The 25386-nt window shown below is 38.9% G+C and overlaps 1 protein-coding gene across 1 annotated transcript in view; it reads left to right on the forward strand.

The window, feature by feature from the left end:
* Positions 1–22140, forward strand: part of MGAM (maltase-glucoamylase) — a 257231-nt gene extending 235091 nt beyond the window's left edge. The window contains exons 91-96 of the mRNA XM_057304088.1: positions 586–642; positions 1056–1180; positions 2968–3056; positions 10699–10748; positions 14885–15058; positions 16379–22140. Coding sequence (XP_057160071.1) covers positions 586–642; positions 1056–1180; positions 2968–3056; positions 10699–10748; positions 14885–15058; positions 16379–20455 — 4572 coding nt within the window. The 3' untranslated portion in view covers positions 20456–22140. The remainder of the gene's footprint in view (positions 1–585; positions 643–1055; positions 1181–2967; positions 3057–10698; positions 10749–14884; positions 15059–16378) is intronic.
* The last annotated feature ends 3246 nt before the right edge of the window (positions 22141–25386 follow it).

A 25386-nucleotide genomic window follows, 5' to 3' on the forward strand; every position in this document is an offset into this window, starting at 1 on the left:
GTCATATAATCTCAAGTACAAGAGGGGCGTTTTAAAGATCATCGTGTCCTGCTCACTATTTTCCAGCAAATACCTTTCTAGAACACGAGGGAGATTTTTTTCTTTTTTCAAAATTCCCATTAATGAAAATTTCACAGCCCCAACAGATTTCTCATTTTAGTGTCTTGTTACCCTGCACCTTTGCAAAGTGTACGTTTTTAAAAAATGAAGTTTTCTTTATGTTTGGAGGATTTTCTCAGATCTTTTTCAATTAAACTTCCCAAACTCAGGCTGCCTGGGTGGCTCAGTGGGTTAAGAGTCTGCCTTTGGCTTGGGTCATGATCTCAGGGTCCTGGGATTGAGCCCTGCACCAGGCTCTCTGCTCAGCAGGGAGCCTGCTTCTCCCCCTCCCTCTGTGCTCTCTCTCTCTCTCTCTCTCTCAATAAATAAATAAAACCTTAAAAAAATCTTTAAAAAATTTTTTTAAAACTTCCCAGACTCTTAAAATCATTAATAAAGTTCCCATTTTTATCTTAATTCTATGGAAAAATTTTAATAATTAAGTTATTGGAATATGCATAATGACATGTCAATTTTATGTTTCAGAACACTTCTGAGATCTCTGCTTATTTTCCCGGAGCCCGTTGGTATGACTACAGCATGGTAAGAACTCACATATTTTGTGAAGAATCAGATTGTTCCATGGCTAGAGGGGTGGCCAGCACTTTCTCCTGACTTTGAGGCACATAATTTCTAAGGCAATAATTTTCAGCCTTTCAGCCAAGCAAGGTTTGCTTAAACAAAAATATCCACAAAAGGATAATGAGGTAAAATCTGACACCCATCTCACATTGACTTTTCTCCCACCCCCACTCCCACCTTTTCTGGGGAATACAGAGAAAAGACTAGATTTCCAGAGTTTTTAACAAAGCTGAAATCAGAGATTTTTCTCCTTTTACTTGATGTTTCTTGCTGACTTCCGAACATGCTTCCTTAGAAAGATTTGTATTAAAGCGCGCATCTGTTCATTTCATCTCTTTCTCTTCATCCTTCCTTGCTTGTGTTCTGTCTTCTAGGAATCTGGCAGTGTGTCGACAGGTGAGTGGAAAGCCCTGAGTGCTCCCCTTGACCACATCAACCTTCATATCAGAGGGGGCTACATCCTGCCTTGGCAAGAGCCTGCGATGAACACTCACTCCAGGTAAGGAGGAGCGATGGTACTGATGGCCTCACTTTGTCATTTTGAGGCAGCCTCGCAGGGAGCTGTCCGCCTTAACCAGGGCTCTGTGAATCAATAAACCCAGTTACAGACCCTCTCATTGATTCCATTCTGTGAGCGCCTTCTGACTGGGATCTGGAGGAGAATGCACTCATGAAGTCAGTCTTGGGGAGATCTTTTATCTGTAGCTCTGTGTCCAAAGCCTGGGGCAAAAATTTTAATTTTTATTATATTTTATTTTATTTATTTTATTTTTTTTTTTAGATAGAGAGAGTGTATGTGCAGGTGGGGGGGTGGGGGGAGGGGCAGAGGGAGAGGGAGAGAATCTTCAGCAGACTCCATGCTGAGCACCCAGTAGGAGGGCTTGATCTCACCACCCTGAGATCATAACCTGAGCCAAAATCAAGAGTCCATTGCTTAATCGACTGAGCTGCTCAGTCACCCCAAGACAAAAATTTTCTTGAGGGCAGTAGCATTTACCTCTTTCCACACTATTAAAAAAGTTGGGAATATTAATGAGCTCCTTGATTTGTGATGGCTATCCAAGGATGATTTAGTGCTTTTTTTCCAGGTCTACTTTAGTCAATTCAGGATAGATTTTATATAAATATAAAATATATATTTATTTTATATTTATATATTTAATTTGTGTATATGTACTAAATTAAAAAGAACATGTTATATCAAGAGAGACACACACAAAAAGAACTATAACCATTCAAAAGGAGAGAAGTTAACTCAGCCTTGTGGTGTAAAGCATGGTTTCATATGGAAGAGAGCTTTGAGCTGAGTCTAGAATAATAAATAGGATTTGAATATATGAAGACGGGGAGAGAAATATTCTGGGAGTATTAAAGAGCTAAAGGTGAAAAATGAGTTTTGTTGGGGGAATAGTAAACCAGTCAATTTAACTGGAGAGTAGATAGGAAGAGGGATGAAGAAAATAAAATTCAGGCAGCCTAGGATCAGGTCATGGAGGGGTATAAACGCCAGAACAAGTACTTTGCATTTTATTCTGTAGCAATCTGGAAGCTATGAAAGGTTATTTGATAGTTTTCTTCCTAAGGAAATCATGTCTTATCATATTACTTGTAATACGTATGTAAGTAAAGTATGTTTATTTAATTTTTTAAGTGTCTATATTTTTAATCCACAAGAGGATCATGCCTAATAAATTTGTATTAATTATTAAAAATTAAATCTTCAAAAAATTAAGTATTCTGAGATATATTCAAATCAAAGGACATTGATTACACATATTTGGTATTAATTTACCATAAATTTATAAGTCCCTTCTATAAAGAAACCACCTCAAAATTCCAAACAAATATATTCTTTCATTATATAAAATAATATAAATATGAGAAACTTAATGAAAATTGACTTGCACATACACCCTTTGAGATGGAATCCATTTCTATTTGCAAAATATATTTTCATAGACAAATAACTAAGTACGTCTCAGTTTAATGGTATTTATGTGTTTTGATGTGTTATATAGTAGACATTTTTGTGTATAATTTTTAAAAATAGAATTCTGTTTTAAACCATCTAGGAAACCTTAATACTTAAGAGGTGTGCAATAAGCTCTTTTATAAAGAAGATACATTTTAATTTATCTATATTTAGAACTTTACATGCATTTTATGTGCATTTTTAATGCATTAATTTTTTTTTGTTCTGGATGAATAATATTTTCAACAGAAACTGTCCTTCATTCTTACAACCTATAACTTAGAGAAAAAAATAATTCCTTTTTTTTTCCCTAGTCGACAAAAATTTATGGGATTGACTGTTGCATTGGACGACAATGGGAAAGCTGAAGGCCAGATATTCTGGGATGATGGAGAAAGCATTGGTGAGTATGAGCATTCCAGGGTCTCCATATAGCATGCAGAAAAACCATAGCTCAGGATATAATTGGAATGACCTGAAAATCTATTTCTAAACCTGTTTCTGCTACTGTTATAAAGCAATGGTGTTGGGTGAATTTTTGCAATTTTTGCCTGCCCCTTATACACACTGTAATTACTATGGAAGAGTATATGGTCCCCAGCTTTGTAGGCTCAGCAACATGATGTTATGGATTCAGCCAGGGGTGATTTATCTCTGTATATCTGACTGTCTTCCTCTGGTAAAAGTGTGGCTGCAACTATCAGGCTGACCATTCGTTCATTCTCAGTGGTTCACAGGCCTGGCTCTGTTATTTGGGCCAGCCATCTATAACCAGGCACCCTTTTCCTCCTAAGTAGGCTCACTCAGGAGACAAATTAGAGCTCAGAAAATTTCTTAGTGTCTCAGAAGTAGGGAATTAAGCATTGTCAAAAAGATGCTTATATCAGTGAAATACTACTTTGTATGCTTTCTTTCCCCAATCTAAGGCTATGACAGTGCTACCTGAGATAATTGGGGTTTGTCACGATAGTCGGAACATCCTTTTCCTTAGACATCGCTATAGAAAAACTGACATGCTGTTACCAACTGACACCCATTTTCCAATACTTATTACTGCGGACTAGAACGTTCTAATCTTGTAAAGTGTCACAGTTTCTGAAATTATAGCTTGTTTTTCACTAGTAATATCTTCCTTTTCATTTTCTTCATTATGAGGGTAATATACTATCATTAAAGAAAATATTTTAAAGACAAAACTAGAAAAAGTAATAACTTAATATTATTGCTGTATTCTTTTGCTTTCATGTTACTTAAGAAAATGCTTAATTTTTTATATCACTGAAAACATACCTCATATTTAATTTCTGAATGCTGTTTCTTTGCACTTACCATAACGACAGAAATGTCTAGATGTTATCATATGCTCCTTATAAACACCATTATGAATACTATATCTCATGAAAGGATATGCCACAATTCATCTGACTTTCTGTAATTACTCTCTAATCGAGGATACAGGATGTTTTCCGTTTTCATTGTTATGAACACCATCGAGTATTAACCTTTGTTTGCGTTTCAGATTATTTTAACAGGATAGATTCCTAGAAGTGAATAGATTCACTCCTAGAAGTGAAATTATTGCTTTTTTAATCAACTTGATTGAGTTGTATTTACACAAATAAAACATATCCATCTTAAGTATATGGCTCAGTAAGTTCTGACAAATAGATACAGTTGTACTGCCGCCACCACAGTCAAGATCTAGAATATTTTTATGACCCCGAATTTCCCCTTCTACATCTTTTCAGTGAACTGCTCCCCCCTCCCAACTCCCACTTCAGGCTCTTACAACCACTGAGCTGCTTTCTGTCCCTCTAGATGAGACTTGTCTTTTCTAGGCTTGTCGTAAATAGACCCATACAGTGCATATCCTTTTGTGCTCAGCTTCTGTCACTCGGCAAAATGATTTTGCCGTATGGGGGCATATAAAGTAGCTTATTACCTTCTGACTCCTGAATAACATTCCATTGTATGGATAGACCATAATTTGTTTATCCATTTACTTATTGATGAATATTTAAGTTGTTTTATGTTTTTTAAAACCATTATGCATAAACCTGCCATGATTATTTGAGGATAAGTCATTTTGTGATCATACATTTTCATCTCCCTTGGGTAAAAACCTGGACGTGAAATTCCCAGGCTGGGTCAGATGATATGTTTAACTTTTGAAGAAACTGCCCAAGTATTTTCTAAAATGGCTTCCTGCTTCTCCTTACTAATGGCAATAATGCAGGGTTCCAATTTCCCACATCTTCACTATCACCTGATGGTGTCAGCTTTTAAATTTTAACTATTTCAGTAGTACATAGTGCATCTCATTATGGATTTAATTTGCATTTCCTTGATGTTGAACATCTTATGTTTATTGGCTATTTGTATGTCTTCTTATTGAGGTATTGGTTCAAGTCCTCTGCCTGTTTTTTATTATGTTGTCTTTTCGTTATTGGCCTGTAGGAGTTATGTATACTAGTCTTTTATCAGATATGATTTGCATCTCCCTGTCTGTAACTTGCCTATATAATTCCTTTATAGTATCTTACAAAAAACAAACTTTAATTTTGATAAAAGCCCATTTTTCTCCATGCTTTTCTTTTATATTTGTGCTTCTTGTGCCTTGGTCTGAAAAGCATTCTGGTACCAATTCTAACATGTGTGGGGGTGTTTCCCCATACCAACAAGTAATTCTGGGACACTGACTAGGTGTCCTACATTCAACTCAATTCCGACACCGTCTACCTGGAAATAGCATCAGATCCCACAGGTTAAGACTTCAGTCACACGAGACTGCCTCCTCCTCCCTTTCCCACTTCATACTAAGCTGGGTTGTCACCCATGCTTCTGAATAACCCGTGCTTCCAACAACTCCTGCCTTGGGATTCAGACACCACTTCCAAGTCCAGGTGTTACCTGTACCTCAGACTAACTGGCCATAAATCAGAAGTTCCTACAACAGCCTGCTCACGTTTGATTAATTTGCTAGAGCAGCTCCCAGAACTCAGAGAAACGTTTTACTCACTAGATTACCAGATTATTATAAAAGATTATAACCTAGGAACAGCCAGGTGGAAGGAATGCATAGGGCAAGGTATGTGGGAAGGGGCTCCGAGCTTCCATGCCCTCTCCAGGGGCACTACTTTCCCTGAACTTCCACTTGCTCACCCATCTGGAAGCTCCCTGAGCCCCATCCTTTTGGCTTTTTATGGCGGCTTCATTACATTGGCATCATTAGCTGCATTGCCGGCCATTGGCGACGGCTTCAATCTCCAGCCCCAAACCCCTTCCAAAGGTCTCTGGGTGGGGCTGGAAGTTCCAACCTTCAAATCACAGGGTTGGTTCTCCTGGAAATTGATTTGGTTGCTCATTTAGAGGTGGGTGGGATATAAAAGAATTTTATTACTTTTTTCAAAGTTCAACTTAGTCTTCGATTATTTCTGTAAACTTCAATCTGATAAGTAAACTCCATGGAGAAACATGTGGCACGTGGCATCCCGTAGCTCTGGATTCAGATATCATTTCAGTCATTTCCTGGTTGTATGCCTTTTGGAAGGATGCTTACCATCTCTTTGCCAGGATTTTCTCATTTTTAACATCTATAAAACTCTATCACTTAGATCTTTTTATGCAGACAAAATGATTTTGTATATAGAGAGAATTCCTGGCACATGGATGCAGAGTAGCATATGACATTAATATGCAGGTAAATAGAACTCCAGTATAAGCCTTTAAGATAAGATATATTAGGTAAGATATACTACATTTACATCAGTGTGGCTAAAATGACAACAGAGGGGCACCTGGATGGCACAGCGGTTAAGCGTCTGCCTTCTGCTCAGGGTGTGATCCCGGCGTTCTGGGATCGAGCCCCACATCAGGCTTCTCTTCTGGGAGCCTGCTTCTTCCTCTCCCACTCCCCCTGCTTGTGTTCCCTCTCTCGCTGGCTGTCTCTATCTCTGTTGAATAAATAAATAAAATCTTTAAAAAATAAATAAATAAATAAAATAAAATGACAACAGAAAGTCCAAAAGTCAGAGAAAGGAGGTTAACCAGCCACCCAAACTAGGTTTTAAGAGATTTGCAGCCTTCCTTGTAAGAGAATAATAAGCTATAGTGCCGATTTTTTTTATAATCATATTTTTTTATTATATTATGTTAGTCACCATATAGTACATCCCTGGTTTTTGATGTAAAGTTCCATGATTCATTAGTTACATATAACACCCAGTGCACCATGCAATACGTGCCCTCCTTACTACCCATCACCAGTCTATCCCATTCCCCCACCCCGCTCCCCTCTGAAGCCCTCAGTTTGTTTCTCAGAGTCCATAGTCTCTCATGCTTCATTCCCCCTTCTGATTACCCCCCTTTCTTTATCCCTTTCTTCTCCTACCGATCTTCCTAGTTCTTATGTTCCATAGATGACAGAAACCATATGATAATTGTCTTTCTCTGCTTGACTTATTTCACTTAGCATTATTTCCTCCATGTTGCAGCAAATGTTGAGAAATTGTTCTTTATGATAGCTGAGTAATATTCTATTGTATATATGAACCACATCTTCTTATAGTGCCAATTTTTAAATTTAAGAATTATATTTATTAATGAGCTATAATGTTCCCATCTCTTAGGAAGTACGTATTTTTCCTTAGATTAAATCTATGTGAAGGATGAGATTTTAATCAGGGATTTGTTTGGTGAGCAAGAAATTGCAACAAAAGGAGTTAGTGGCTGTGCCGAGGTATTCCACACTGTATCACGCCAGTGATGTCTTGCCAAGGTGACTGCAGACTGCATTGTCCGATCACGCCAGCTACACGCTTGGTGATTGGGCAGGAAGCAATTCCATTATCATGATATGGAACATGGGCAATAAAGTCCGGTTAGAGAACAATGAGAGATAAGGAGATTCATTTTGCACACTTGGAATTTGAGATGCCTATGGAGTCTCCTGGTGGGGCTCACAATTTGCAAATTTGGGTGTGATGACAGGAAGTCTGATGAAGAGAGGAGTGAGAAGCCTGGGAGTGTTGTGACAAGTAGAAATCACACTGGATTAATCTTTAAGATTAATCAGGTAGAAGTTTTTTTAAATATATATTCTTATAAAAAATAAATGCCTTTTTGTTGTTGTTAGCTTTGGGGCCCGACTTTAACTTTTTTGGTAACAGGTTTATTGAGATACAATTCACACACCATGTAATGTACCCACTTTGAGTGCACATTTCACTGGTTTTAGGTTGTTGCCAAGTTGTGCAACCATTACACAGTTTTAGAACAATTTCTTTACCCCCCAAATAAGCCTTCCACCTTTTAGATATCACCCCTCAATCCCCCCTTGCCCTGCCCCCATTCTCTCCAGCCCCAGGAGATGCAGCCCTAGGCATTTACTACTCTGTCACTATACATCCGTGTATGCTGGACATTTCATAGGAATGGGATCATATGGAGTCACAGATATGGAATAAACGTGGCCCTTGATTGCTGTCTTCTTTCACTTAGCATTACATTTTTAAGATTCTACCATGTTGTAGCATGTATCTATACTTCATTTCTTTAATATGGCTGAAATAGTATGATGTTGTATGAATATACCACATTTTATATATCCAGTTATCAGCTAGTAGATGTTTGGGTTGTTTCCACTTTTTCACTATTAGGAAAAATGCTGCTATGAACAATTGTGTACAAGCTTTTGTATAGATATATTTTTTTAGTTCTCTAGGGTCCATACCTAGGAGTGGAATTTCCCCTTTATATAGTAACTTTATGTTTACTTTTGTGGGGATTCCCAGATTCTTTTATAAGGAGGCCGCACAATTTTACAGTGTATGTGGGGTCCAGTGTCTCTACATCCTCGTCAACACTTATCATCATCTTTTTGAGTAGTCATCCTAGGGGGTGCGAAGTAATATGCCATTGTAGCTTTGATTGATTTGTATTTCCCTGATAACTAATCCCATCGAACACCTTTTCATGTACTTACTGGCCATTCATACATCTTCTCTGGAGAAATGTCTATTCACAACTTGTGTCAATTTTTACATTAGATTATCTTTTTATTATTGAATTGTAAGTGTTTTTATGTCTTGTAGATACAAGTCCCTTATCAGACATATGATTGAACATACTGACAATTTGGGCTAGATAGTTTTTTGTTGCTGGTAGTGGTTGAACTGTTAATTACAAGGTGTTTAGCAACACCCCCCAAATGCCAAAAGCACTCTCCCCAACCCCAAGATGTAACAATCAAATGTGTTTCTAGATATCACCAAATGTCCCACCAGCAAAATCACTGCTGGTTGAGAACCAATGTTTTAAGGGAATCTAGAGTCCTTTTACATAGCTTGAGCTAATTAGACTAGATGATTGATGTCATAGTGGGTTAATAACACCACAGCTAGTTAAAAATCAGCTCCCTGTGAGCAATATATTTCAAAAATGTAAGGGGAAAACAACTTTCTATAAAATTTTAGTTTCGTTCAACAAATGTCTTAGTCTCGAGGTTAAAAATCAATAGTCCCTGAAAGTTTTTAAATTATTACACTTTTTAACTTCTATGGAGAGACTCTTTGCTCCTTTTCACCAAACAGACTTAGAAATTCAAAATTTAAAACACCAAGACACAGTGTAAGTATAGCTTTAACTTAAATTTTCTATTAATAGGTTTTTAACTATTTGTTAAATTTTTTCTTACATAAGGAGATTTAATAGCTAGTTCAAGGATAATCTTAGATCACCTTATTAACAAAATTCCATTTTAAAAATTCTTCATTCAAACTGCTGAAAGAGTCTATAAGTATTTGCTTAGGTTACATTTTCTAGCCAAGGCTAAATTTAAAAAATATAGGTTTTGTAATTATTTCTGCAAGAGTAGAGCTAATTTATAGAAAAGAAAGAAGAGGATTAATTGGTTCAGAGAGAATACATTGGAATATTGGTAAGAGATAGAATGTTGATAAGGGCAAGAACAGAACATGAAATGGAAATGACTTATTTTTAAGAAATAAGAATTATAGAAGCTACATGAGAAGAATGAGTAAAGTAGGCATCTGCTAAGGATTATTTCAAGGAAGAGACGTGTCGGGAAAGAGGTCTAAAACACCCGAATATCATGAAGAGACATTTAGATGTAATATACTGTGTCACTGGTGACTTTGAAAAGATTGGATTCAGTGAAAAAGGCAACATAGGAACTGAAGTATAGGAGATGTAGGATTGAATTATGAGTCGAGTCCACAGACCTAACAAGCAGAGGCTACCTTTTTTGACAATATGGCACTAAAAAGGAGATGTGGTGATTGCTTGCTATAGAGAGAGCCAAGAAAAGGGTTTGTCAGAATAGAGTGTTCTGGAGCATATTTGGAGGCTAGAGGAGCAAAGAGGGTCTGGGGAAGAACTGATGGAGAAAGCGTTGAAGAGGCAGGAGGGCTTGGGAACTAGAGCACTGTGATAAGATGATCTCAGAGAAGGATCATGCAGGCGAAGATGATGACGACTTTGCTAATGGTAGTGAAGAATACATTTTGAGCACTTCCTCTGCTCATAGGGCATACCATGAGCTAGGTGCTACTATCTCCATTTTTCAGATGAGAAAATGTTATTTGGAGTTTGCACAACTACTAAGTGTAGGAGCAGGGATTTGAATCCCTGTCAGTCTGACTTGAGCCTGAATTCCTAACCACTCTCCTCTGCTTTGAACCTTTATCATCATAGCCATGTCAACTCTCATGGCTCTGTGCTTGTTACATCAGCACAGAAGAAACCAGTCAGTAGCCTCCACATTTCCTCATCCAGGGTATCTATCCTTAGTTCAACCAAGATTTTCTGGTTTTACAGCCACTTGATCCTCACTTGAAATACCATCGTCCATATGCACATCCCCATACTACCCTGGAGTGAAAGAATCCCTTGGCTACTATCCTTAATGTTCCTTAAAGATGTCGTGATTATCCTGATCAGTAATTGTGACCCCTTTGACTGTATACGAGATTATCTGCTATAGTTGAAACAATGAGTAGTTGCTTATTCTTTTTTCTTGCTTGCAGATACCTATGAAAATGGGAACTATTTCTTGGCAAAATTTACAGCAGCTCAGGTAAGACTGTTTTATTGAATTTTATAAATCCATTCCCATTTAGCTGCAGAGTAAACATTATCAGTTAGTTGTATCACAGTAATATCCTACATCATAATAGGAGGAACTTCCTACCTTTACACTTATAAATTGGGTCTGTTAACATTAATATAAGGAAGAAATGGTCCTTATTTTGACAATTACCCAGTATGCCATCAGTTTTATAAGAAGGAACTTGTAATTCATATATATGCTGGTGAAAAAAATGAGTCTTTAAATGTATGACATGTTTTCTGGGGATGAGACAGCGTTTTCTGGCTGATAATTGCAGGATAAATGCCAGATCAATTATCTGTTGCACAACAATGGTGTATAAGAAACAACTTCAAAACCTCAGCAGCTGTAACAATAAATAAATAATTTAAACAATAAATAAATTATTTAGCCCATGAGTTCATCGTGTTCAGATGATCTGGGCTGGACTTGGCTGATCTTGGCTGGTTCACAATCAGTCAGGGGGCTGTTTGGCTGCTTGGATGATCCTGGCTGTACTCCCTCACATACCTGTCATCTGGCTCTTCAACGATCTGAGAAAAAGAAATATGTTCAATTGGCATTATGAAGACTTAACAAGACTTTGAGACTGATTACAAGCAGAATCAAGGGAAAATGAAGAAAAGAGGATATAACTCGAAGTAAATGGGTGTGCTGAAGCTAGCTCTTATTGATTTGGGAAAGCCTACTGTTTTGTATTTGTTTTTAAAGATTTATTTATTTGAGAGAGAGAGAGAGAACACACACATAGAGGAAGAGGGAGAGGGAGAGGGAGAAGCAGAATCCCCTCTGAACAAGGAGCCCAATGTGGGCCTTGATCCCAGGACCCTGAGATCATGACCTGAGCTGAAAGCAGATGGTTAACCGACTGAGTCACCCAGGGACCCCTGGGAAAGCCTACTGTTAAATTGCCTGGAATTTTATAAGCTAGTCCTTATATTAATATTATCTAAGATCGCCTTAGGGGCAGGTCTGGGCAGGATCTTTTTTATGACTGTGGTAGAGGGCAAAAAGAGAAGTGGAAATGCTTGAGCACTTTTTAAAATCTCCAATTTGCAGCAAGTTGACTAATATCCTATTAGCAAGGGAAAGTCAGATGGCCAAGCCCAAAGACAAGGGTGGGATGGAATGCCCTATCCAGAGAGGAAGGGCATTACCAAAATTACATGGAAAAGGGTATGAATAGGCAGGAGTGAATAAATTGGAGAAAATAATGCAACCAATCTACCAGGCATTTTAAATGACTCCAGAGATAACCCATATCATTCTCATTAGACTGGGAGGATCACTGAATGTCAAACCTGGAATTTGCTTCTCTGTAATTTTTACCTATTGATTTGCATTTAAGGAATAGCATAACACAAATCTATTGTCTTTTCTACTAACAGTGCTTCAGTTATTTGAAGATGTCTGTTGTGTATAAATTCTGAATTCTTTTGGAATTATACACCTGCAGGCTAACTTCACACTTCCTCTGTTTTGTGCTTAAACAGATCTGATTATTCTGTTTGGACCATAATTAGTCTAGATTCCTCTCAAAAGATGGTACCCATGATTGAAAGAATATCTTAGAGCTGCATTATCCAATATGATAGCTACTAGCCACATGTGACTTTTTTTTTTTTTTAGAGAGAGAGCGAGAGAGCACACATGCATGCTCAAGCACAAGCGGAGTTGGGGGGAGGGCAGAGGGAGAGGGAAAGAGAGAATCTTAAGCAGGCTCCATACCCAGTGCATTGTGGAGGCCCATGTGGGGCTGTATTTCATGACTCTGAAATCATGACCTGAGCCAAAATTAAGAGTTGGACGCTTAACCAACTGAGCCACCCAGGGTCCCCATGTGATTTTGAGCACTAGAAATGTGACTAGCCTAATGTGAAATACTTGAAAGACTGTAAAATACCTCGTTAATATTTTTATACTGAATACATGTTAAGTAATAATATTTTGGATATGTTGGGTTAAATAAAATGTATTTTCAAATAAATTTCTCCTGTTTCCTTTTACTTTTAAAAAATGTGGCTACGAGGGGCGCCTGGGTGGTGCAGTCATTAAGCATCTGCCTTCGGCTCAGGGCGTGATCCCGGCATTCTGGGATCAAGCCCCACATCAGGCTCCTCTGCTAGGAGCCTGCTTCTTCCTCTCCCACTCCCCCTGCTTGTGTTCCCTCTCTCAATGGCTGTCTCTCTCTGTCAAATAAATAAATAAAATCTTTTAAAAAAATGTAGCTATGAGAAAATTTAAAATTACATATATGGCTTGCCATATACTTCTGTAGATGGCATGAACTTTATACTGCAAAACAGGCAACCTCAAAACGTCAGTGACATGAAACAATAAACTGTTCATTGCCCAACTATTACCTCTTTTTAGTTATACTCTATTTTCTTACTGTCACTGCCTCACATTGTGTTAATTTTTTAAACACATGTATCAGACGTTATAAATCTCATAGTCAACTAAAACTTTCAAATTATCTTCATAGACATGATTGTCAGGTCATGATCTCTCCATCCTGCAGTTGCCTTTTTGAAACTAAATGCAAGACCTTGCATTTAATTAATAATATAAGTTGTATATTAATTAAATGTGTAAATTCTCTGCTCTTAATTTAAGAAAAGTTGAATTGAAGACTACATATTTTTCCTCTTAAAATGTTGTTGTTTTAATGAAACTGTTGATTTAGAAGTCCTGGATTTTAGTTCTGTTTGTACTACTAACTGGTTATTTAACCTAGGGAAGACACTTCCCCTGTTTAATCTGTGTTTCTTTATTACAAAGCATTACATTTCCCTTAAATACTTCCTAACTCTAAAATTTCATTCTTCTGTTATTCCAAAGAAGCGATAAGTGAATGCTTATTTCTATGTGATATTTGATGGCATTTCTTTCTAAGGATCAGAGGCTTGACATGAAAGAAAGCTTCTAACTTTCCATGGGGTAATTGTCAATGGCGTGCTGGTTGCTATGGGGTTATGGGGGTGTAGAGCTGATTTGTAGCATTTGCTAATTCTGTCGTGTAAGTACTCCCACCATTTTAGCCAATTTCAGGCTATCAACTGGCTTTCAAAATTCCAGGCAATTAAACAGTAGACTCTCCCAAATCCATAAGCACTAGCTTCAGCTCACCCATTTACTTCAAGTTATATCCCTTTTTCTTCATTTTCCCTTGATTCTGCTTGTGCAGTCAGTCTCAAAACTTATTAATTTCTCCATAAAGCCAATTGAATGGCTTTCTTTTTCTTTCTACTGTTGCCATGAAAGTCAAGTTTATAGCGTTGCTGTACTGCGGCTAGCTCCTTGAGGCATTGCATAGAATCTTCCTCATCCTGTCTTACGTCTTCACCAGTCTTATTTTGTTTGCTCGGCATGAGCTACCGAAGCTCTTGCACTCAGTGAGCATGCCTTTCTTCCGTACGTCCCTGCCTCCAGCCCCTTCCTCATGCATCTCACCTTTCTAAATCCATCCACCCTTCCTGGCTTCCTAGAGTTCCATGTCCTTCCTAAGTCCTTTCTTGACCCTCCCCCATTCCGTAGTGATTTCTCCTTTCTCTTACCACCCATAACAAATATTCACTATGGTTTTCATTTGGGCCTTAATCATGTGCTATTTCGTGACTTACCTCACATTAGTTTAACTCTTGTGTTAACACTTAAACAGTTCATGATTTAGTCAAGACCTATATTTATTGCCAACTATCCTTAGTCTAGGGGCTATATCCCGTGATTCTGTGTTCACTCTGTGTTAACTCATACAGAGCTATGCACATAGGGGCGTCACACTTCCGACCCTACCTGTGTCATTTAGCTACTCCCTTTACTCCCGGAGCCTCAATTTCCTCCTTCATAAAACTGAGATAATGATGCTTGCTTTTCAAAATCCTTGTAAGAATTAGTAACAATATAGGTAAAATAACTTTCATTATGTTGGTGTTATCAAGTTTATCACAGCAGGTACTCAGGAAGTCTATCTTCATGCGGTGTTTAAGAATAAAACAGCAAACAGCACGACAATAGTAATTTGAGATTTCTTAATATTTTAATGTGAAATACAGTGTCTTAGCAGATGTATTATGTATTTTTCTCTTTAATGTTCTTTATAGAATCTATTGCAAATCCAGACCATACACAATAAGTATTTGAGTGACTCGAATCCACTGAAAGTTGGATATATTAAAATCTGGGGGACAAACTCTACTTCTGTGACACAAGTCACTTTCACCTACGACAACCAGCAATTCACAGAGATGAATTTCAAGAGTGACCCTTACAATCAGGTATGTCTCAAAGGAATGTTATATCATAAATTAATTTTATTATTCTGCAAAGTTATCACTTTTATTTTCATTATTTTATTTGCTTATATTTGAAAGGTTATAAAGAAACATACAATAGTATGTTCCTGAAAAGTTGGGAGTGTTGAATCCTATTGTAAAATGTGCAGCATCAGTGGTCTTCCCAATGTAGTCCAGGGATCAGTAGTCAATGGTCTGGTGAAATCCTTTCCATGTGTTTCCCAGAAGTGGTTCTATGTGTTTAGTGAGGTTGGTCTCTCAGGCTAGCATAACAAAACTTATTTGCTTCTGTGGCAGAGGCTAAAATAAAAGAGAGATTGCCTAAAATTGTTGGAGATTTTCTCCCTCCTTCCGGAAATTACTCATGTCCCTGGTCAGATTGATAGATCTTAGAGGTTGGTGAAAATTGGCAGTCAGCTGTGGTAATCATCAAAATGAATATGTCCCACCTGTGATGTGAGATAAAATTATTTGGTTAACAAAACAGAGTGACATAAATAGACCCTCTAGCAGGGTCTACTTTTGGAGCCACCTATGTGGAAGACAGATTACCAGTAGGGTTACCAAGAGTAACCACAGAGGGGAAAGTAACCCGCTTTAGAACCCTAGACCTGTCCTAAGAATGATCCAGTGACCTGTAGGGGGTCATTTAGCAAAGCGAAAATGGGTAAGTACAGTTCCTGTCTTCCAAGCAGTAAAAGAGTGCCCACCCTGCTGATATTTGGATTTTGGAAAATGACCCTCTGATCAATCAGGTAGCTTTTCTCTCTTTAGTTCTTTCTAGTTCTTTACTTCAACACATTTTTCCTGGACTATTGAGCTCAAGACTACCCTCTGCAAGTAATTACTTCCAATTGAGACTGAGGCAGACCTGCTTTGTAGGAAACTCTGTAGCATATCAGATGCCTATTATATGCCAGGCACTACACTAGGTGTCTGGCTGGTGAAAGCATGAAACCGGACTGCCCTGAGGGAGGTTAAAATCTAGTGGCAAAGCAAAGAGATTTTTATAAGCATTGGTTATCAATGCTTAGTCAAAGCTGCAAATACTTGCAAGCAATGTGGTGTGGCCCGATGAAGTGGAAAGACACAGATTTCCAGCACAGGGATCATGCATACAATATATCCCCCTATTTATCTGTCTGAAATCAGTGACCCAAAAAGGAATCTTTATATCCTTTTATTACTCTCTGGAAAAGAATGAATACATTGGTTTTTGTTAAATTGTAATTTGAAAAAAAGACTTAAATGTGATGTTTAAGAAGTTCTCAAATACCAACTTTATCTCTTCTTTTCTGGCAGACTCTGACTATTCAACTGACTGACAAGATTATCAGCCTAGAAAAGCTAACTGAGGTTACTTGGATATACGGTGGCCCTATAGTTTCTACTACACCTATGACAAGTACCTTCACAACAGGTTCTCTATATCCTTCTACAGTTACTACTAAGGCTACCACTTTTGAGACTATTCTCACTAGTTCTGCCACTACTAGTACTACTCTTATCTCAACCACTGCTTTCCCAACAAGTGCTACTGAAGTTACAACTAGTACTACTGGCCCTAGTACCACTACACCTTTCCTAACAAGTACTATTGAAGTTATAACTAGTTCTAATGTTCCTAATACCACTACATCTTCTCCCCCAAATACTACCGCTAGCAGTAGTACTCTTCCTGTTCCTAATACCACTACGCCTTTCCCCCCAAATACTACCGCTAGCAGTAGTACTCTTCCTATCACAGACACTCCTTTCCCGACAGCTGCTACTACTAACTTTACAGCTAGTACTCCTGTTCCTAATACCACTACGCCTTCCCCCCCAAATACTACCGCTAGCAGTAGTACTCTTCCAATCACAGGCACTCCTTTCCCGACAGCTGCTACTACTAACTTTACAGCTGTTCCTAATACCACTACGCCTTCCCCCCCAAATACTACCGCTAGCAGTAGTACTCTTCCTATTACAGGCACTCCTTTCCCGACAGCTGCTACTACTAACTTTACAGCTGTTCCTAATACCACTACGCCTTCCCCCCCAAATACTACCGCTAGCAGTAGTACTCTTCCTATCACAGGCACTCCTTTCCCGACAGCTGCTACTACTAACTTTACAGCTGTTCCTAATACCACTACGCCTTCCCCCCCAAATACTACCACTAGAAGTAGTACCCTTCCAATCACAGGCACTCCTTTTCCGACAGCTGCTACTACTAACTTTACAGCTGTTCCTAATACCACTACGCCTTCCCCCCCAAATACTACCACTAGAAGTAGTACCCTTCCTATTACAGGCACTCCTTTCCCGACAGCTGCTACTACTAACTTTACAGCTGTTCCTAATACCACTACGCCTTCCCCCCCAAATACTACCGCTAGCAGTAGTACTCTTCCTATCACAGGCACTCCTTTCCCGACAGCTGCTACTACTAACTTTACAGCTGTTCCTAATACCACTACGCCTTCCCCCCCAAATACTACCGCTAGCAGTAGTACTCTTCCTATTACAGGCACTCCTTTCCCGACAGCTGCTACTACTAACTTTACAGCTGTTCCTAATACCACTATGCCTTCCCCCCCAAATACTACCGCTAGCAGTAGTACTCTTCCTATCACAGGCACTCCTTTCCCGACAGCTGCTACTACTAACTTTACAGCTGTTCCTAATACCACTACGCCTTCCCCCCCAAATACTACCACTAGAAGTAGTACCCTTCCAATCACAGGCACTCCTTTTCCGACAGCTGCTACTACTAACTTTACAGCTGTTCCTAATACCACTACGCCTTCCCCCCCAAATACTACCGCTAGCAGTAGTACTCTTCCTATCACAGGCACTCCTTTCCTGACAGCTACTACTAACTTTACAGCTGTTCCTAATACCACTACGCCTTCCCCCCCAAATACTACCGCTAGCAGTAGTACTCTTCCTATCACAGGCACTCCTTTCCCGACAGCTGCTACTACTAACTTTACAGCTAGTACTCCTGTTCTTAATACCCCTACGCCTTCCCCCCCAAATACTACCGCTAGTGCTAGTACTCTTCCTATCACAGGCACTCCTTTCCCGACAGCTGCTACTACTAACTTTACAGCTGTTCCTAATACCACTACGCCTTCCCCCCCAAATACTACCACTAGCAGTAGTACTCTTCCTATCACAGGCACTCCTTTCCCGACAGCTATTACTAACTTTACAGCTAGCACTCCCATTCCTAATACCACTACGCCTTCCCCCCCAAATACTACCGCTAGCACTAGTACTCTTCCTATCACAGGCACTCCTTTCCCGACAGCTACTACTAACTTTACAGCTGTTCCTAATACCACTACGCCTTCCCCCCAAAATACTACCACTAGCAGTAGTACCCTTCCTATCACAGGCACTCCTTTCCCTACAGGTACTACTGGCTTTACAACTAGTACTCCTGTTCCTAATACCACTATGCCTTCCCCCCCAAATACTACCGCTACCAGTAGTACCCTTCCTATCACAGGCACTCCTTTCCCGACAGGTACTACTGACTTTACAGCTAGTACTCCTGTTCCTAATACCACTACGCCTTCCCCCCCAAATACTACCGCTAGCAGTAGTACCCTTCCAATCCTAGGCACTCCTTTCCTGACAGGTACTACTGACTTTACAGCTAATACTCCTGTTCCTAATACCACTACACCTTCCCCCTCAAATACTACCGCTAGCAGTAGTACCCTTCCAATCACAGGCACTCCTTTTCCGACAGCTGCTACTACTAACTTTACAGCTGTTCCTAATACCACTACGCCTTCCCCCCCAAATACTACCGCTAGCAGTAGTACTCTTCCTATCACAGGCACTCCTTTCCCGACAGCTACTACTGACTTTACAGCTAGCACTCCTGTTCCTAATACCACTACGCCTTCCCCCCCAAATACTACCGCTAGCACTAGTGCTCTTCCTATCACAGGCACTCCTTTCCCGACAGCTACTACTGACTTTACAGCTAGCACTCCTGTTCCTAATACCACTACGCCTTCCCCCCCAAATACTACCACTAGCAGTAGTGCTCTTCCAATCACAGGCACTCCTTTCCTGACAGCTACTACTGACTTTACAGCTAATACTCCTGTTCCTAATACCACTACGCCTTCCCCCCCAAATACTACCACTAGCACTAGTGCTCTTCCTATCACAGGCACTCCTTTCCCGACAGCTACTACTGACTTTACAGCTAGTACTCCTGTTCCTAATACCACTACGCCTTCTCCCCCAAATACTACCACTACCAGTAGTACCCTTCCTATCACAGGCACTCCTTTCCCGACAGGTACTACTGACTTTACAGCTAGTACTCCTGTTCCTAATACCACTACGCCTTCCCCCCCAAATACTACCACTAGCAGTAGTACTCTTCCAATCACAGGCACTCCTTTCCCGACAGGTACTACTGACTTTACAGCTAATACTCCTGTTCCTAATACCACTACGCCTTCCCTGACAAGTACCACTACTGCTAGCACTAGTACTACCCTTCCTATCACAAGCTCTCCCTTCCCAGCAAGCACTATTGATGTTACAACTAGTACTGCTGTTACTAATACCACTCTGCCTTCCCCTATAAGTACCACTGCTAGCATTAGTACTACTCTTCCTATCATAACCACTGCTTTCCCAACAAGTAATACTGATGCTAACACCAATACTACTGTTCTAATTACCACTACTCTTTCTCCAATAAGTACTGATACTAGTAGCACCAATAATACTGTTCCAATTACAACTACTCCTTCTACGAATGGTAGTGCTAATAGTACTATCAATGGTTTTCCTATTATGACTACTTTTTCTGTAACTACTCATGCTATGAACACTACTGTTGCTATGGTAACCACTTCTCCTATAAGTACTGATGTTGCTAGCACTGGCAACCATACTCCCATTACCAGTTCTCCTTCCCCTACAATATCTGGTGGTAATAGTACTAGTTATACTATTCCTACAATGTCTACTCTTTCTACAGATATTTACACTACTAGCACTAATACCATAGCTACCCCTACCACCAGTACTATACATAGTACAGGGCATGCAGTAAATATTACTGATGCAGATAACTCTAGCAGTGTTCCAGGTAACACTACACATGTTTCTATTCCAAATACCACAATAGCCTTAGACACATTAATGACTGCTCTTCTAGACCCAGCAACACACCATCAGGTAACAACAAACTCTACAGTCAGTTATTTACCTATTATTGTAACTAATGCTACCACCAGTATTATAAATACTACTGCATATGCTCTAAATACTACCATTTTTGATAGACCAATGAATGCTTCTGCTACCATACCAACTTATATTGCAAATGCCGTAAATGCTACTCTAGTTCCATGATTACTACTCAAAGCAGGATAATTACTACAGACATCTCTTTAAAACAACAGCTATAGATATAAAAAATCAATTAAATATACATGATCTTACGTTACATAAGTTTTCACAGATATTAACACTAGCTTTTATAACTATGGCTTCTCCAAGCACTGTAGACATGGCAGATATGTCTAAAGATGCATCGATGATTATTTTTATAAGTATAATTAAAGAAGCTCTGGATACTTCTTCTGTAGCCAGAATATATACTCCTATTTTAAAAATTATAACCCCTACAGCCCTATCAATTAAACTGTAGATATTTTATATATCCTTGCTGGAGACGTCATAGGTGATTTGGTATCTCAGATAATACCATATTAAGCTCTGTAAATACTACTGCTTTAGACGTAGTTATTGAAGTAACCTAACTTGTTCTTGGGTTACAGGGCATGATACTATAACTGAGAGCACTGGTGATACATGGCATTCACATGGCCACTGTAGCAACCGTTGTTAATATTATAGTGATTATTTAATTAGTAATGTTAAAAATCATGCCTTTTTTCCTATGGACTTTTCCACATACCACAGCTACCAATTTAGCAATTCACTATTACACATCCTGAAAGTATTATTGCTTCTAAAGCAATCCTAGCTGTAACCATAGATATGGAAAGTGCTACAATTGTAGATCTTGTACATATTTGGACTCCAGAAACTCAAATAATTAAATTAAAAATATTAGATGTTACTTTCACTATCATAGGAAATAAAAATGTGATTATAGATATTAATAACATAACTTCCTAAACTTTGCAACCACTACTTGCATAGGTACTACTGATACTCTTACTGCAAATTTGATACGTACTTTTATTTACAGACATTAAATACACTTCCAGGAAATTACTGTTATACAGATAATCTTAGGCCCTTGCTGTTACCCTGAATAACTGAATTCACTTACAAATCTCTAACTCTTCTGTAGACCAGAAATCACCCAGATGGAGATGAATATTTAAAGATATGGCTTAGGGGAGATGGTCTCTACCCTGGGATCAGAGTTCTTGTTTACTTTTAATTGATTATACTCTTGTTTACTTTTTCTCTTATCTACCAGCTTTTCCATTATTACTTCACTGTGACCTCTCCTTCTGTGTTAGACCTTTCAGCATGTTCTTGGTCTTTCATATCAAAATTTACTATTTATCCTTGGTCTGTTACTTTCTTAGATCAGCCAGACCTCATAAATAGACTCATGGTCATAACCAAATACAGACAGTGGAATGCTATTGACAGCTTAATCCTAGGACAGTATTCTCAAAATGTAGTTTGGAGATCCATGGGAGGGCACAGAACTCTTTCTGGGGTTCACAAGGTCAAATCTGTTTCCATAATACTATGCTTTTCTTTTCCTCTTTTCCTCTCATTCTCTATTAGTAGACAGTGGCATTTTCCAAAGACTTTATGCTGTTCGGTGTCATAATAGATGAATATAGAAACAGATGCAAGGATCTAGCTGTTTCTGTTAAGATAAACATTAAAAAGATTTACAAAATATAAAATATCATTCTTTTCACTATTTTATGCTTTGAAAATATATTTGTTTTTCATAAAAATGTATTATTTATGTGAACATGCAGTTGATATATTGTTATTTTTAATGAATGAAAAAAATAAATTTTTACAAAGTATTTTACAAATGACTCAAGTTTAATTTTGAAAGTACATATTAGCAGATATAAGCCACCTAAACAAAGCACAGGGTCTTCACTAAATTTGAATGTAAAGGGCTTTTTTAAAAAAAGATTTTATTTATTTATTTGAGAGAGAGAGAAAGAGAGAGAAAGCACGAACAGAGGAAGCAGAAGGAGAGGGACAAGGATACTCCACACTAAGCACGGAGCCCGACTCGTTTCTCAATCCCACAACACTGAGATCATGACCTGAGCTGAGATCAAGAGTTAACATTCAACTGACTGAGCCACCTAGGCACCCCTATAATGAAAGCAGTTCTGAGACCACAAAGAGTTTGAGGATCACTTCCATAGTCAAATACGTTATGAACTCTCCCAGCACTTAGGAACTCCAGCACCTGTGCCTTAAGGTTCTAACTACACACACCCCCTGCTATGAACACGCCTGCACAGGCTTCTGACCTCCCAGCACTCCTGCACTATTGTGTGGCTGGCCCGATGGGGTTCTACACGAGGGGCAAAGATTCATCAGTTAGTTGCATTTGCCTTTCGGAATCTTTCCACAAGCTGCAGTCTTCTGAATAAAGTTGATAGACCTTATACCAGGGCATATATGCCTCTCAACCTGACCTTCCCACTCAAAACAAAATTCATAATTCCAAATTGTACCACTGGCCTGGATCATGGACTCCCTCACTTGTGTCTTTACCGAGGGAGCTCCAGTGCCCTTTATCTTATTGGCACCACAAACCCTGATACGGGACAAAGTGTTCCACGTCCTAAGGCACACGGGGTTCTGCACACCTAGGCAGATCAGTTTGCCAAAGGCTTTGCTTAAAGCACTTGGGATTTGGAAAACTGAGGATGAATTTGTTCAAACAACCATAGTTCTGTAGTTACTGAAATTCATTCTCTTTGTGAATATAAATCAACCATAATTGAAAATTTGGGATCTTGAAAAGGTAAGTACTGCTGAAAACAACAACAGCAGCAACAACCACCACCAACTAAACAAGACAGAAGAAAGGAAACCTGGACTTCAGATGTTTGAAGAAAATTGAGGATTGAAACTTGAGAGTCGACACACAAGATATGATCCTGGAACCATTTAGGAAACCTGGAAAGGGAAGAGGTAAAAGCAAATATCAGCTTGTTCCTTCTGAGTCTTGAGCCCTGTGCTTCCTTCAGAGCCCGACACAGATAATAGATTCCATCGGAGCAACTCTACGAACACCGCCTGCCGTGAGGTTTGTCCAGGGACCGTGGCTTTAGATGGACATGCCACTCCTTGCCTTGGTTTCTCATCTATAAGAGGGAGTAAACACCAGAACTGCAATGTACGTGGAAATGCAGTTTCAGTCTGTAAAATGCTATACAAAATTTTATAATTTTTATTATTATTTCATAATCCATTGAGTGTCCTAAATGTCTATTTAAACTTTTCCCTTCTTCCTCCCCCTTGGATTTCCTGAGAGCAGAGCAGTTTCTCCTTAGTGCTGGTACTTTGTAGTAAGTCTACACCGTGTCTCTTTTTTCAAATGTTTTCAAATGTTTCACTGCTAAATTATATAATGCCCATCTTTCCTCATTTTATAAAATAAAGTGAATGGATAGAACTATCCCAATTTTAGGTTTAGGTTATTTTTCTATAATTTTTCTTAAGCTTCTTATACTTGCTGCTATTCATATGTTGCCTTCTAGAGAACAAAATGTATAAACAAAACACAGACAAGAAAAATTCCGAAGTAGCCAGTAGAGTTCCTGTGGACAGTGTGTGTGTGTGTGTGTGTGTGTGTGTGTGTGTGTGTGTGTGTATTTGTGTGTGTATCTGTGTATGTCTGTGTGTGTTTCCACGCACATTGTTTAACAAAGCAAACATCGTATTTTCTGCCAGTAGCATTTTCTTTCCTTTGTATAATGAAATTAAATCTATCAGTGTTTCTTCACTTTCTTCAAAGAGCACTGTCATTTGATGGTGGTTCACTGAATAGATGTGAGCGCTGTTGCTTAGCGAGGCCTCGGTCTACCTCTTGTTCTGGCAGTGAGATATTGAGTTGCGCAATGCTTTCCCAAAAGCGACTTACAGTTCAGTCTCTGCACTGAGGGGAGGACAGGATAATAGTTGTCCCTCAACTTACCTGCATATGGTTATACTTCTCTTCACTTAGGTTTTGTCAAAATAGAATATAAATGTAGGGTTATTTGTTGAAATACAGCATACACATTCTATAATCACACCACAGTGAATGGAATGTGAGGTGAGATGCGCTTCATACTGTAGTGGAAGGAGCAAGAAGCAGTCTTCCATGTTGGAGGTGTTTTGAAGGCATCAGATGATGGACAATCCTCAGAGAAGGTGATCTCAAACCAGGCAGAGGCTGATTCACTGGGGCATAAAATGTTATTGTTGTTGTTTTTAAGATTTTGCTTATTTACTTGAGAGAGAGCACGAGTGGGAGCAGAGGGTGAAAGAGAGGGAGAAGCAGACTCCCTGCTGAGCAGGGAGCCGGACGTGGGGCTCTGTCCCTGGACTCCGAGATCATGCCCTGAGCTGCAGGCAGACGCTTAACCAACTGAGCCACCCAGGTGCCCCTGGGCACAAGATGTTTAGAAATCTTTGGGAAACTGCTTTTACCCAAGGCTAGAAGTTTATCACGTTAATTTTAAGAGTAAGATGAGATACTCTAATTTCAAATTAGACAAGATTTTAATTTTCTTCCTGGAAAGCTATAATTTATGATTATAACATATCCTATGAACTTTGTGAAGACATATATTTTTAATTCCAGCTTGAGAAAAATTTAGTCTTTTACTGAATTATATAAAAAGATGATTAGTCAGACACAAAATTGGTGCTATAGACAACAGGCTGTGTTATGGATGTAACACAAGCTTATTTCCGAATATATGCCCAAATAAAGGCACACCTGAGTGGAAACAGATTTTAGGGATTATGTAGTTTAAAATTGCTACCTCATAAATTTTCCTCTAAGCCATATATTTCCAATCCTCATCAGCATCTGATTAAACACTTTCTTGAAAGGTTGCCCATTCAATGGTTGGGCAGTATTAATGTTTAAAACATTTTTTGTGGCACAGAAAGGAATTTTGGCTCCTGATTTCATGAGCTTTAATTTCATGCCTTAAGTCATCACTGTGATAGCTTTCCACCTTTTCGATGGTGGCTACTATTTTCCTACTAATCACCTAGACCAAAGCTCCTTTTCTCTCAAACATCACTCTCATGACCTA

Source organism: Ursus arctos, unplaced genomic scaffold (genome assembly GCF_023065955.2).
Source record: "Ursus arctos isolate Adak ecotype North America unplaced genomic scaffold, UrsArc2.0 scaffold_3, whole genome shotgun sequence".
Taxonomy (NCBI): domain Eukaryota; kingdom Metazoa; phylum Chordata; class Mammalia; order Carnivora; family Ursidae; genus Ursus; species Ursus arctos.